The 14,037-nt window shown below is 43.4% G+C and overlaps 1 protein-coding gene across 2 annotated transcripts in view; it reads right to left on the bottom strand.

Moving 5' to 3' along the window:
• Nucleotides 1-14,037, bottom strand: part of arhgap36 (Rho GTPase activating protein 36) — a 43,698-nt gene that overhangs the window by 3,235 nt on the left and 26,426 nt on the right. For both annotated transcript variants that reach the window (XM_004079984.5, XM_011487665.4), the window contains exons 3-11: nt 13,410-13,478; nt 8,209-8,519; nt 7,268-7,472; nt 7,132-7,187; nt 6,395-6,545; nt 6,162-6,310; nt 2,729-2,905; nt 2,571-2,659; nt 2,283-2,500 (exon numbers count right to left, since the gene is read on the bottom strand). In XM_004079984.5, the coding sequence (XP_004080032.2) occupies nt 2,283-2,500; nt 2,571-2,659; nt 2,729-2,905; nt 6,162-6,310; nt 6,395-6,545; nt 7,132-7,187; nt 7,268-7,472; nt 8,209-8,519; nt 13,410-13,478 (1,425 nt within the window). The remainder of the gene's footprint in view (nt 1-2,282; nt 2,501-2,570; nt 2,660-2,728; nt 2,906-6,161; nt 6,311-6,394; nt 6,546-7,131; nt 7,188-7,267; nt 7,473-8,208; nt 8,520-13,409; nt 13,479-14,037) is intronic.

The following is a 14,037-nucleotide window of genomic DNA, read 5'->3' as shown; positions in this document are numbered from 1 at the left end:
TTCATTAATCCATTGAAGGAAAAGTCACTGTGTCATATAGAAAACATTTCAGGTGGGATCTCTTTGTCATGCTAGTAATGTTGGAAGCCATGGAAGCCATCATTCAAAGAAATTTAGCTTTTTGCCTTTGCCATTTAGAGACCTTTACAGCACGATTACTTATTAGAGTTGCAATTTGCAGTTGAATGCAAATATTGGTAAAAATTCTGGCTTTTAAAGGCTGCGGTCTTCAACTTTTGATCAGCTTATGAACAGTCCTTCACTCGTGAATTGCTGTTTTCAAAAAATTGGCAATTCAAAATATTTGTTCTCTTCCGTCTCTTCTGTTTGCATTTTGAAGTTTTACATAGAAACCTTATTAAGGTCCAGCTGCCAGAAATGCAAATTCTTGCATTTTCTAAACTGGTCTTAAGATTTTGATCAGGAAAGTAGATCTCAGAGATAAACGAATAGACATGAGGAAAAGGTGACTGTGATTTGATCTCCGATCGGTTCATGACAGTTCCATCTGCTGCCACTAGATGGTGCAGTGGCCTCATTAATTATTAGTTGAAAAATCAGGATGATGGAGGAACCTCCGCTTTAATTCAGGTGTTTTCGTTTTGCAGGAGAAATCTGGACTTCACTGAAGTTGTCCAGCATCAAGAAGACAAAGCATGTGATCCACTGGGATCCAGAGCGTTCTTATCTGCTACATTTCGGAGCATCTTTGCATTCTTAAAAAAAGCACTTTAGAACAGCGGTCCCAAACCCCTGAGCTGGGGACCGGTAACAGTCCATGGGCCACTTGGTGCCGGGTCGCAGACAGGGGGAAAAAATCATACGCTAACTATTTTTGTTTTATTTATTTATTTATTTGTTCTGATACTGACTGATGTTCTGTTTTGGAAAAACGACCAGATTCTGTTCACCACATCTGTCTGTCTTGACGCGTCACATGACTTTAAGCAGCTGCTTCTACCACAAAGTTGTTAGCTTAAAGCTCAAAGGCTAATGAAAAACAAGCAATAAAACATTTTTGGAAGGTTTCCTTGGAATGAAAGAGTCAGTGAGGAAACCGAAGAGGAGCCTTTTACTTCAAAGGAACATTAAGCTGCTGTTTACAGACAAAACAAGGAGTTTACCTCCAAATATGGATTTTTTGAGACAGATGTTCTCATGTATCAGAAGCTGCTCTGCATATATATGCAATGACTGACTTTCAAATGTTTCACACATGCAGATAATGAAGTTGATGGATTCGCGTTAATTATTATATTTAGAAAATACCAGTTTTACGACGGATGTGTCATTTTATTTTGCTTTATTTATCCGTCACACCTTCCATGTGGCAGAGGTTAGGGTCCAGGTGTTTGTTAGCATCCACCTCGAGGTTAAAGGAAAAATATTCATCACGAAGTTTAAACCAGCCACAAACCTTTTACAGAAAATGAAGATTCAATCATATAAAGCAAGGAAGAATTATAGGCAGGGATCTGGTAGGAATCAGGATTTATGTAAAAACAAAAGATGATAAATCTTTTTGTCCTTAAAGATGATCTGAGACTGGGTTGAGTTCTCAGTGTTATACGGTGTTCTATAAAAGAAACTGTAATGTTGCTTTTGTTGAATTATTTACAAATCAAAAACAACTTCTACAAATCAATAACATTTTTTCATCGAATCTTTGTCATCGGTAAAAAGAAAGAAATCTTCTAATGTTTTCAGATTTTTTAAACCAAATTTCTTGTAGTAGCATCTTAATTTGAAAAACAACTTCTTCAGAGAGCGGAAGCTTCAAAATATGAAACACAAATTTCAGCCCGTTCAGACCGGTCCTTGAAAATATTGTCTGACGTTAACAGGTCCATGGCCTGAAAAAGGCTGCAGACCACTGCTTTAGATGGCCAGCAGAATAAAACCAGGAGTTGATAGAGTCACACGTTTATTTTTAGTTAATGTTTAGTTATGTTCAGTTGAAAACGTGAAAATGGAGCCGACAGGAAGGTTTTCGAAAGTCTCAGCTGGAAAATCAAAAAGTCAAAAAAAAAAAAAGTCAAGGCTGGAAAATCAAGAGAATGATGGAAAAATGTTTTTTTCTGATCTCGGATTGTTTTAATGTTGTTCTTTTAAATTCCTTCCTTTGATTAACATCTCAGTGCTCATTATCATCCCATTTTATACAATTTCATGCCCCCACTTCTCTACATTTCCTTCTTTTCTTTGTTTTTGCTTCCTTTGGTCTAAATTGCAAATGTGTGCGTGTGGTGATTTTAAAGGGGGGGGGGGGGGGGTCAGTGTACCGTATCGGGCCTTTCTGTTCTGGTTCAGCTTCAGGACGTTGAGGAACACCTCGCTGCTCAGGCTGCTCTCCCCTCCTCTTCCATCTGGTGGAAATAGCGGTGAAGGCGGCTCCAGGGGCGACTGACTCTGGCTGGACAATCCCAAAGAATCCAAGGACACTCCGGTGTCCCGGCGCCCCTCCGACCCGCTGTCGGGATCTATGGTCAGGTGACTTCCACTGCGGAGGAAGAAAGAGGTTCAGACGTGCAGCTAAATGCTTCTAGACAGTGGATGGGCCTTGGCTTCACCTGAGCTTCCTCTTCAGCAGGTAGTCGATGACGTCCGGGTCGGTCTGGATCAGACTCATCAGAACCTCCTGCTGCAGTTCTGCAGACACCTGCACACATCCCCCCATCAGTCAAACATACACACAGCTGCTGGTCTCTGTTAAACAATGTTCCACTACCATGAAGAGCCTCTTGTGGTTCTGGATCAGCATAAGAGTCACGCCGATGATGGCTGTGCTGTCCTCCATGCCCAGCGCCTGAGGACTCACGTCCCCCCCTCCTCCTCGCTCCCGCTGAAGCAGGTTGGGCCCAAAAATCACAGCCAGGTTGGCGGCTGTCATCTTGTTTCCTGGAATCTGGAAGGAGAGAACGAAATGAGGAAGATGAGGATCTCTGCTGCATCCATAGGTTAATTTGTGGAAGGTTCAGGTACTGTGGGACATCTGAGCGCGCTCTGGGTTTTAGGCAGTGCCTGAAAAGGTTGTCAGACACAAACGTAGGGGAGAAGCAGTTCGTTTGGATTAAGTTGGACTTTAGTTATAAATTAAACTGAACCTAGAATAAAAAAAGACTGTTTTTGACAGATGATGTCCCCCCAACAATATTAACCTGGAGAGACCAAGGTTTTTGCAGGTGGGGGCACATCACACTTATTTTAATTAAATTCGTTAGAGTTGACGATAAGATGTTTTTAGTTTGAAATTAATTGACTGAAGACCCATTCCGATGAAAATTGTGTTTTTAACATCCTCTTAATGCGTATTTGATGATGGAAGACATAAATATAGAAAGTTCTGATTAAAATTGTAATTTAAAGTATTTCTTTATTCCAATTGTGGTGAATCCGAAGCCTCCAAAAGAATTCTGTTGGAAAAAGCTTGTAGTTGTTATGTAAGACCTTAAATGGCAAACCACAAGCTTCCTGCTCAGCTCTGCTATGCATCCACTTGTAGACGACTAGATTCATGAAGGTCTTTGTTTTTCTTGTCTGAGCTGGAATCTGGATCAAAACTGTACGGCTGGATAGCTCTAATATTGCTCACCATTTTGTTGCACCCCTTATGTTAGGGTTGTGAGGAGCTGTAAACTAGGGGAAAAGAGTGTGAAGATGGGTGGCGGTAAGGGGGAGATTACTCCACGACAACGGTCCTGCCCTAAACTTAGAGGCTAATTTCTGATGAACTCATTGACTGCATAAGAGAGAACCGGACACAGCGGGTGTGACGTCACCCACAGATAATGCCTTACTTCCGGCTCCAGCAAGATAAAATCAATTGAGTCAGTATTTTTAAATGATACAGATGTCGCCATATTGAAGCCAGATGATGGTGATTTGTCCGAGTGGTCTGAGTCAACGTTTCTATGGTAACTAGAATCGGGAGTGAGCATGTTCGAAGTTCACACCCCTTCCACTGAAAGCACCTTGATTTGTCAATCAAGGTGAGAGCCTCATATGCTTTTACTGAGGCATCTGATTGGTCAGTTTATAACTCGAATAACTTGTGATAAAGAAGAATTATTAAAAAAAAACTAAGATTAACAAGAAGATGTTAAGAAAAAGGTATCAGAGCTTCTTCTTTTCCTTTTGGCTTTTCCCTTCAGGGGTCAACACAGTGAATCAGCTTCCTCCATCCAACCCTGTCTTCTGCATCCTCTACTCTAATACCAGCTACCTTCATGTCTCCGTCACTGCATCCATAAACCTCCTCTTTGGTCTTTTGGTTTTCCTCTTGACCTTTTGCCTGGCAGCTCTGGACTCAGCATCCTTCTACAGATATATATACACCGTCACTCCTTTGGACATGTCCGAACCATCTCAGTCTGGCCTCTCTGACTTTATCTCCAAAACCTCCAACATGTGCTGTACCTCAGATGTACTCATTCCTGATCCTCAACATCTTCATCACTGCTACCTCCAGCTCTGCTTCTTGTCTTTTCCTCAGTGCCACTGTTTCTATGTCGAAGAACAGGTCTGATCTCACCACAGTTTTATGCACTTTTCCTTTCATCTGAGCTGAAACTCTTTGATAACCTCATCCATCAGCCTGTTCATCACCATTGCAAACAGGAAGGGGCATCTGATCCCTGATGTAATCCCACCCCCACCTAGAACTCCTCTGTCCCCCCTACAGCACACCTCACCACTGTCTTAAAACCCTCATACATGTCCTGCACTGCTCTAACAATTCTCTGTCACTCCAGACATCCTCATACAAAACCACAGTTCTTCTCTGGGCACCCTGTCATAAGATTTCTCCAGATCTACAACAACACTCTCTGTACTTCTCTGTACAACGTCCTCACAGCAAATATTGCATCCGTAGTGCTCTTTCTTGGCATGAAACCATACTCACCTTGTACTCCTGTCTACTCTCCTCAGTTCTCTCTTCTTCTTAGTTTGCTTTTTACTCCATATACACCCCTGCACCTCATTCCACCACCAAATCTCCTTAAATTTATTTCCTGATGACAGACCAAGAACACTTCTACCTGTCTCCGTTATCAGATTAGCTGTAGTTGTCCAGTCATCTGGCAGTACCCAGAGCCTGTTTCAACTGCTTCTTGAAAGTCATGCTACATACTTCCTTTTTCAGCTCACACCAGTTTGTCTTTTTCTTCTGACTTTGCCCTTTCTGTCTTCCTCTTCTTTATCACCTACACAACACCATCCTATGCTGTCTGTAAACCCTCACCTAGCAATACTTTGCAGTCACTGTTCTCTTTCAGATAACACCGTCTACACAAAATCTTAAGTCTATCTGTGTGCTTCTACATCCCTTCCTTATCAAAGAACATATTCACTATAGTCATTTCCATCTTTTTTGCTAAATCAACCATCATCTGTCCTTTTACATTCCTCTCCTGGATACCAAACTTGCCCATCACCTCCTCATCGCCTCTGTGTCCTGCACTAACATGTCCATTCAAATCTGCACCAATCACAACAAAGTTCCAACCAGAATTTATCCTTCAGCTCACATCCTACCAGTGGCGCATATCCACTAACAACACACTTTCCATTTCGATCTTCAGACTTATCACTCTATCTGACGCTCCCTTTACCTTCACAACCCTCCTAACAAACTCCTCCTTTAAGATAACTCTTATTCCATTCTCTTCCCGGTTCCACCATGAAAGAACAACTTGAACCCTGATTCTAAACTTCCAGCAGAGACAGGTATCAGAGCAAGAATGATTATTCTGACTAATATAATGACTGAGTAGTAGCTGTTTATTTCTCAATAGATGTTTATTGAGAAATAAACAGCTACTACCAGTTCTTATTTACAGTCAGGGGATGAAATCCTGATGCTTTGCAGAAACTATGTCCTAGAAAATGGAACGTGTTTTTTATTTTGGATAAAAAATGATAATTATAATGAAAAAGATCACTGGATGCAACGGGATGGGTTTGTTTGGGGTATTAAAAAAAAGACCACTGGAAACACTTTGAAAATAGATCAAAAGATGATCAGAATGGGACTTTAAAACTTAAAAATGTAAAAAAAACAGTTCTGTCTAATTTTACTAAGATGAAATGATTCATGGCTGATGTTTTAGAGACAGACATGAAGAGCTTAAGTTGTGTTTGGGTGAGCTGCAGCTCCTCACCTCCTCCTCGTTGGTTCCAATGCTGTCCTGAGCAAAGCTCTGCACTGTGCTCAGCAGGGAAAGGAGGCGCAACAGCGTGTCACAGTTGCAGGGGGGGAGCAGGTAGAGGAGGTGCTGCAGGTACTGCAGCTGGTCTGTATCTCTTAGTGCTGTGAGGGGGGGAAGAAAAGGACAGTTAAAGATGATCTGCAGAGCGGAGAGCTACCCGTGAGTCCTGATGGCAGTCTGCGTACTGTTGGCGTGCAGAAAGGCGGGGTACAGCTCCCGCGGCAGCAGCGGGTCCGGCATGTCCCTCAGGAACTCCTTCAGCAGTGCAGCCACATCATGCACGCTGTGCTCCTCATCCAGCAGCACATCCACCCCCCTGTCGAAGTCTTCCCGCAGCTTGGGACCATACAAACAGATATAATGTGAGTGTATACCTTGAGGAGGTCATTGAGGTCAGTGTGATTTCACTTAAATTATTGCATGCATGCATGCAGATAGACTCCTAAAGAAAATCGAGCAGAACCGACAGTGAGGCAGAACTTCCGAATGAGTAATCATAGCATGAACCTCATCTAGCCCCTAGGTGTTTGTAGATTCATTCATTCATTCATTCATTCATTCATTCATTCATTCATTCATACATTCATTCATTCATTCATTCATCTTCTTCCGTTTTGTCCCTTTCGGGGTCACGGGGCTGCTGGAGCCTATCCCAGCCACTTGTGGGAGAAGGCAGGAGACACCCTGGACAGGTCGCCAGTCTGTCACAGGGTCACATATCACACACCCATTCACACTCACACCTATGGATGTTTGTAGATTGTTGTGCACAAACCTAAAGTTCGATGTTTTTAGGTTGGAAATGTTAAAGCAAAAAAATCTTTAAAAAGTTGCAGGTAAGTAGACCTTAGTGGATGATTAAGGCTAAATAAATAAATAAATAAATAAAGAGTAAAAAACATTTGTAATTATCCGTCCTCACCTGTCTCACCCTCTTTCTGGAACTCCCGACCCGGAAAATACCCACAGTTTGAAGACCTAAGGATGAGATGTAGCTCATAGATGTCTGCAGAACCGTTCACTGCATGATCTTCATTGACTGAGCGGTGAAGTCTCACCGTAGGTCTGGATGTGCGAGCAGCACCTCTCCAGCACACGTGGCACTTGTCTGTAGATGGGGTTCAGGCTGAGCTTGTTCTGAGTCCTGCCCTCTGCTGCAGACTTCCTCAGCTCCAGCTCAGCTGGGTGGGAGAGCTGCAGCGCCTCCAGCAGCCGGGACTGACTCTCCACCAGGTCAGAGATGGAGTCCACCGACAGGCCTCCCTGCAGAGAGCGAGCAGAGCTTGTAACCATGGACAACCTCCATGCTTTAATTCACTCAACATTAGGGATGTAGTAGTTCTTTTAAAAATTATTCTATTCATATAATAATTTGTGGTTGTCAATATTGTCATAGTAGATTTTGGTTCGTTTTAAACTATCAGATTCACTGGCCTAGAATAGATCCAGGACATCTTTAGCCAAAACTTTAACCAGTGTGACTCAGATATAAATACCTGGGTACTGAACAGTGCAGGTGAAGTTTTCAACACTTGTTCGTTTTTACATTATAGTAAAATAAACCTACCGTGTCTCAATCCAAAATGGTATTTTCCAATATCAATATAATTGATTAATTACTTTTAGAAACAATTTTATAAAGCTATAGGTTCAAAATGTATTCATTGATTAAGTCCATTATTTGTTACCCCTACTCGACATCCACTGCCACCCGTCCATGTGAAAAGATCAGGTTCAGGAAAAATCCCAGATTGTTCTAAATCAATGGCTGTAGGTTTTGTACATAGGAACTTGCATAGCTACACGAGAACGTGAGAGTTTTGAACGTGGAAGCCCGAAATGTGCGTTTACATAGACTCATTGACAGTGGTCTCTTGAATGTGTGTTACTGAGGACCGTGTGAACGTAGCTTCACATGGACCTTTAGACTATGTGAGCTTAAACTGTCAGCCTGAGAAACTGGTGTGGCATCATGATCCATTAAAGATTGGAGTCTCACCCTCCTCTGTCCTCTACTGGTGTTGTCCTGAAGTGTGGGCGACAGGGATTGGCTCTGAGCGTCCAACATTGGCGCCGGCGCCACAGAGTTTGCTGACGGTGAGGACAGGCCTGAAGTGAGAGACGCAGAGCCAACCAGTGCTTTGTTCCCATTGAAGAACTGCCTCTTTTCAGCCCTGAAGCGCAGAATGCTGGCCTCCAGGTCCAGGCAGTCGCGTCTGCTCTCTTTCAGGGCGTCCTGCTGCAGCTTGTACGCCCTGTCGTTGGCGATGACCTGGGAGAGGGGGATGCTAAAGGCTTTGGGGGCAGATTCTGGAAAAGAAGAAGCAGAAATCCTTTTTAGAGGAGGACTCCTCAATTGGATCTGAGAAGTGAGACCAGACCAAACAGAGAAGTTCTTGTATGAGCACTCAAAAGCATCATGAAAACCATGGTGTAGATTTATAGACACAAAGTGACAGCTAAGTTTCCCATAAGAGGAGGCTTCATCTGGTCCTGGTTGTTCTGACCCACAAAGAAGTAAGAATGGATGTTGGATGAGAAGATCCCTCTAAGGGTTTGAGTCCCCACAGCAGTAACCCACCCCCCTTACAGCAAGGAAACCTGTCACGTGTGGTTAGCTTGGATTAAAAAAATGGGCTGGAACCACATATGCCAGACTCATTTGCCCCCTCCCTCCCTCCCTCTTTCTGTCTTTCATCTCACGCCCCCCCCCCCCCCCCCCCCGCCTTGTGCTTTTGTAGCTCAGAAGACGCCAGCAAGAAGAGACACACGTGGTTAAGATGGAAAACTGTGTGGGGGGGTCTGTGGTTTGGGTTCAGCATTGTTCAGCTGAAGATCATAAGTTGTGCTGTGTCACTGATTGAAGTCTCCTTCTTGCTGTGTGAGCTGATGAGGACCGTTTACCTCCACCACGGTGAGGAAGCACAGCCGCAGAGGAGAGCTCCATCGCATAATATCCTGCAGCCCTCCTTCATCTGCTCGACTAGTAATCCTAACTGTCTTGGTGTTTAAGTGTGTGTGAGTGTGTGTGTTGGGGTGTGTTTGCTCAAGAGTGCATATACTGAATATGTGGAAGAGTGGTTGGTTTGTGTGCGTGTGTGGTTGTGTTTCTGTTTGTGTGCATAACTATGTATTTGTGCGTTGGTGTCAGAGAGTCTATGCCAGTATGTCTATGTGCAAGACACATTGTGTTTCTGTGTGTAAAAATGCACACTTGTGTGTTTCTGTGTGCATGTGCCCATGTGTGCGTATTTTTTGTGTGTCTGAGTGGGTGAGTGCGCGTCTCTGTCTGTGTGGGAATGTTTGCTTCTTCGAGCCTGTGTGTTTGTGTCAGTGTGTGTGTATATTTGTGTGTGCTTGTTTGTGTCAATGTGCGCGGGTGTCTGACTGTATGGGTGCCTGTGGTTGTCTCTTAATGAACCTGTGCGTTTGTTTTAGTATGTCTGCTTTGTGTCTGAGTGTGCGTCTCCCTGTGTCTGAATGTGTGTGCTTGTTAGAGTGTGCCAGTGTTTGTGTCAGTGCTTGTGTGTGTGTCTGATTGTGTGTGTGCAATCAGAGACGGTCAATCCTCTTAAAGCAGTAGGAGCACACACTCAGACTGCTGGTAACACCAACCTCAGTGAGGACAGACGTGTCACCTGACCAGCTGAACCTGCGACACATGACCCCTATGGTGAGTTCTCCAGCACCCTAAACAAATCCAGCTACAAGGACAACCTCCAAAATTTGTTACGAAATTTTGTGGAATAAAACAAAATGTCATCAGCAAAAACAACAGTAGAAAGTATCTCAAACGGAGATACTTATAGGAAGAGGTTCCTGATTATGACGTTGTTTCAAACAAACCACGCCCACAGTTAACAGTTTATTGTAGTCAATGCCAGCGGGGCCATGACCCTTTTAGAAAAACTTGTAGTCATTAGTCTAAACACAGTTCTTTTAAAACCAAATTTGTTGCAAATAACAACAACAAGAGGAGCTGTGCAAGAAAAATCAGCATCCGGGGAAGGATGGCCAAAGGAGAGATTTAGCGCATAGGAGTAAAAGCGTCAATGAACATTTTTTTACGAAGAGCTAATTTTTCCTTCAAAGCAGGTTTGTGTTCCAGTGTGTGTGTGTGTGGGGGGGGGGGGGGGGGGGGGGGGGCACATTAATTTTATTTTGCTTTTCATATAATTGGCTGGTGGGTGAACCCATTGACTGTATATCAGAATTGGAGTGAGTGGCCCCTCCTCCCTTGTGTTCCGAACAAGAAACGGTTCATTCCTCATCTATTCTTGACATTGAACAAACCCCTGATGAGGCAGATATCATAAAAAGTAACAAGGGAAAAAAAGTTTGCATTATCTGTGATTCTTGCAGCATCAACTCGATTGGCCGTGACAGCTTCTGCCAAGGGAGGAGAGTGAATAGAAAGAGTTTGTAATGTATTTGTCCCGTATGCCCTAATGGGTGGATACAGGCTCTCTGTGGGTGAAAAGGGGCAAATCTCCAGGGAGATGGCTCGCACACAATTTTGTTGTTTGGCTGATTGTAGAAAACCAAATGAGCCTCTATGACCGAAAATGTTCATGCACATTTTTGTTTATGATTTCAAGACACACTTACTAAATGCACAACAACTGTAGGTTCCATTTTTATGATGTCCCTTATGGTGGCTGCATGGACTTCAAGGGAGCTACAAGACACACTCCCCCTAAGATGCAGCCGCTCATCTCTATACACTTCACGGGCAAGGACAGCCAAAAAACTAGCAGCACCTATATAGGGTTTGACCATGTGACTGAGGCATAAGGGAGGAGAGGGAATAGGAAGAGTGTGTAAGAGACAGTTGTGCAAAGGGGCGGAGTCCAGAGTAGGAGTGTACTGTAAACAGAACGAGTGTGAACAGAAAGGGAGTGGATGAAAGGAGTGTGCAGCAGTTGAGTGAGTAAGGAAAGAGTGTTTATTGGAAGAACAAGCTTGGGAGAATAGTGCAAAGGAGGACTCTGCAAAATAGAAAAAAATAGAGGGTAGGGTAAGTAAAAGAAAAGTGCAAAATATGAGTTTACACAAAAACATTGTGTATTGTGTAGAGAGTGTGAATTGGGAAGAAGAGTGCACAAGAAGAGTGCACAGGGGAAACTAATGCATAGGAAAAGAGTGCACTGGATGAGAGTACAAAGGAAAGGTGAGCATGAAAAAGACAACGACCCTGAACATGGAAGAAGCGTGCACGGGAGCAAAGGGAAGAGGAGGAGGGTACATAGGAGAAGAACGCACAGGATGGAAGGGCATAAGTGGTGAGAGTAGGGGAGGAGAATACACAGGAGAGTGCATGGAAACCAGTTATACTGTATGTGTGGCTTCACAAACTACAGGTGTTGGTGTCCCAACAGCAGCATGAGTGCACCCCCCACATTTGAATGAAAACACATGGAGGACTTCAACTTGCACACGTGCACTCACACCTGGTAGGAGGAGTCAGAGCCGAGCTGAGAGTAGCTGGCAGGTCGCCCGTAAATCCCAGAAGTTACTTATTGGTCCCTAAATAACTTTCTTTGTACATTCACAGAAACCCCAGCATTCATGAGAAATCAGGGGCGGAACACAGAACAAGTGTGAACATAGACGTGATGTGGCTTCCTGGGAGGAACGGTTAATAGTGCTATTGTAATATTATTATGTGCAGAAAAATGCTCTGATTCACACTCTGGTTTTGAAGTTAAGAACTTCAGATCAAGTTCTTCAGGAAGGGTTCTTAGTTTCCTGCCTTTCACTCAACACACACAAACACATACCGGCTGCTCACTTTATTAGATACACCTTACTACGTAGCACAGGATTGGACCCCTTTTGCCTTCAGAACTATCTAAATACTTGATATTCAACAAACAAGGTTCAGCAAATCTGCAGCAACACACAGTTGCTTATTTGTCTGCTGCACGTCCAGGATGGCAATCTCCTGTTCCACCACGTCCCAAAGGTGCTCTATTGGGTTTAAATCTGGTGACTGTGGAGGCCATTTGAGTCCATAATCTTGTTCAAGAAACCAGTCTGAGTTGATTCCAGCTTTATGACATGGTGCCTTATCCTGCTGGAAGTAGCCATTAGAATATGGTACACTGTTGTCCTAAAAGGATGGACATGGTCAGCAACATTACTCAGGCAGGTTGTGGTGTTGGAACCATGCTCAACGGGTTCTCAGGGGCCCAAAGTATGGCAAGAAAATATCCCCTATTACACCACAACCACCACCCTGAACCATTGATACAAGGCAGGATGTATCCATGCTTTCATGTTGTTGATGGCAAATTCTGACCCTACCATCTGGATATCGCAGCAGAAATTGAGACTCATCAAAACATACAACGTTTTTCCAAATCTTGTCCAAATTTGGTGAGGTTGTGTGAATCATTGCCTCAGTTTCCTGTTCTTAGCTGACAGGAGTGACACCCAATGTAGTCTTCTGCTGCCGTAGACCACCCCCCTCAAGATTGGATGTGCTGTGCGTTCAGAGATGCTCTTCTGCAGACCTCGGTTGGAACCAGTGGTTTTAGAGTTACTGTTGCCTTTCTATCAGCTGGAACTAGTCTGGCCATTCTCTGGTTGTGTGAGAAAATCTCAGTAGGTCGTCAATAGTAAACATGCCACATTCAAAGTCACTTCAATCACCTTTCTTCCCCATTCTGATGCTCAGTTTGAACTGCAGCAGATCATCTTGACAATGTCTACATGCCTAAATGCATTAAGTTGCTGCCACGTGATTGGCCGATTAGAAAGTTGTATTAAGCAGTTAAACAGGTGTGGTAAGTGAGTGTATACTGTATCATCAGCTGGTTCCACTATAAACTCTCGTCAGCCTCAGTTTGGAGCTATAGGGGGCAGAGAAACTTTCTGAGGATGTTTCTTTTTTATGTGATTGCATCAAAATGCTGCATGTACTCCATGTTGTTGTGTGTGTGGTGGTGATGCTAAGTACGAGGGGCTCATACCTCTGCTCAAGGAGCGGCATCAAACTCAGACACTCATAAGCATTTGAATCTCTAGGGTCTTTGAGTTACAATGCTTACTTACAAAAAGTGAAATACGAAACAATCTCTTTCAACATGAAGGTGAGGGCTACAATATTTTTAGATGAGGGGTGTGTGTGTCCCCTGCATCCAATTTCATTGTAAGAGCTGTTTTGTTAACAAGGTGTTCAGTGTCTCCTAAGCTCACCTCGTTCCTTTTTTTCCTTTGAAAAGGAGTCAAACCTCCTGCGCAGAGACTTTCTTCTCTTGCGTGTTTCTGCGGAGAGAAATACATGACAATATTTACTGTTGTTGTCCACTGTAAAGAAACATGCAACAAGTGCAGTCATTGAGTCATTCAGCCCAAAGCCATTGGGATTTTTCCAAAATAAAGCTTAACATCCATCCTGATTGAGATGGCCTTTTCTCGAGACACTGCTGATCTTAAGAACATCAGTATTTTTGGCATTGGTGTCGTGTTTGGAGATAAAGATAGACCGAAGGGAAGCTGTTCTGATAGACACATCAACCATTGTGCTTGTGGTTTGAATCAGCACATTCATGTTATATCATTTAACTAAATTCATTTTCTTTTTTCTTTTGGTCCACCAAAAGCTTAACTTTATGACACAAGCAGCCATTTTTTCAAAGACAGACACACACTGGACTGATAATCTCTGCCATCACCCAAAGGATTTGCAGAATTCTGTTCTTCATGGCAGCTGATTTAGAGACGAGCAGTGAAAAGGCTTTTGGATCAACCTTTTCAATTCCACTTGTCCTGAAGAACAGAATCCTGTGAAAATATGAACTGAATGACTGAGAATTTTGCAAAC

This window comes from Oryzias latipes, chromosome 18 (genome assembly GCF_053564925.1).
Source record: "Oryzias latipes strain Hd-rR chromosome 18, Olatipes_Hd-rR_3.1".
NCBI lineage: Eukaryota > Metazoa > Chordata > Actinopteri > Beloniformes > Adrianichthyidae > Oryzias > Oryzias latipes.
This window is presented reverse-complemented; position numbering and strand designations above follow the sequence as displayed.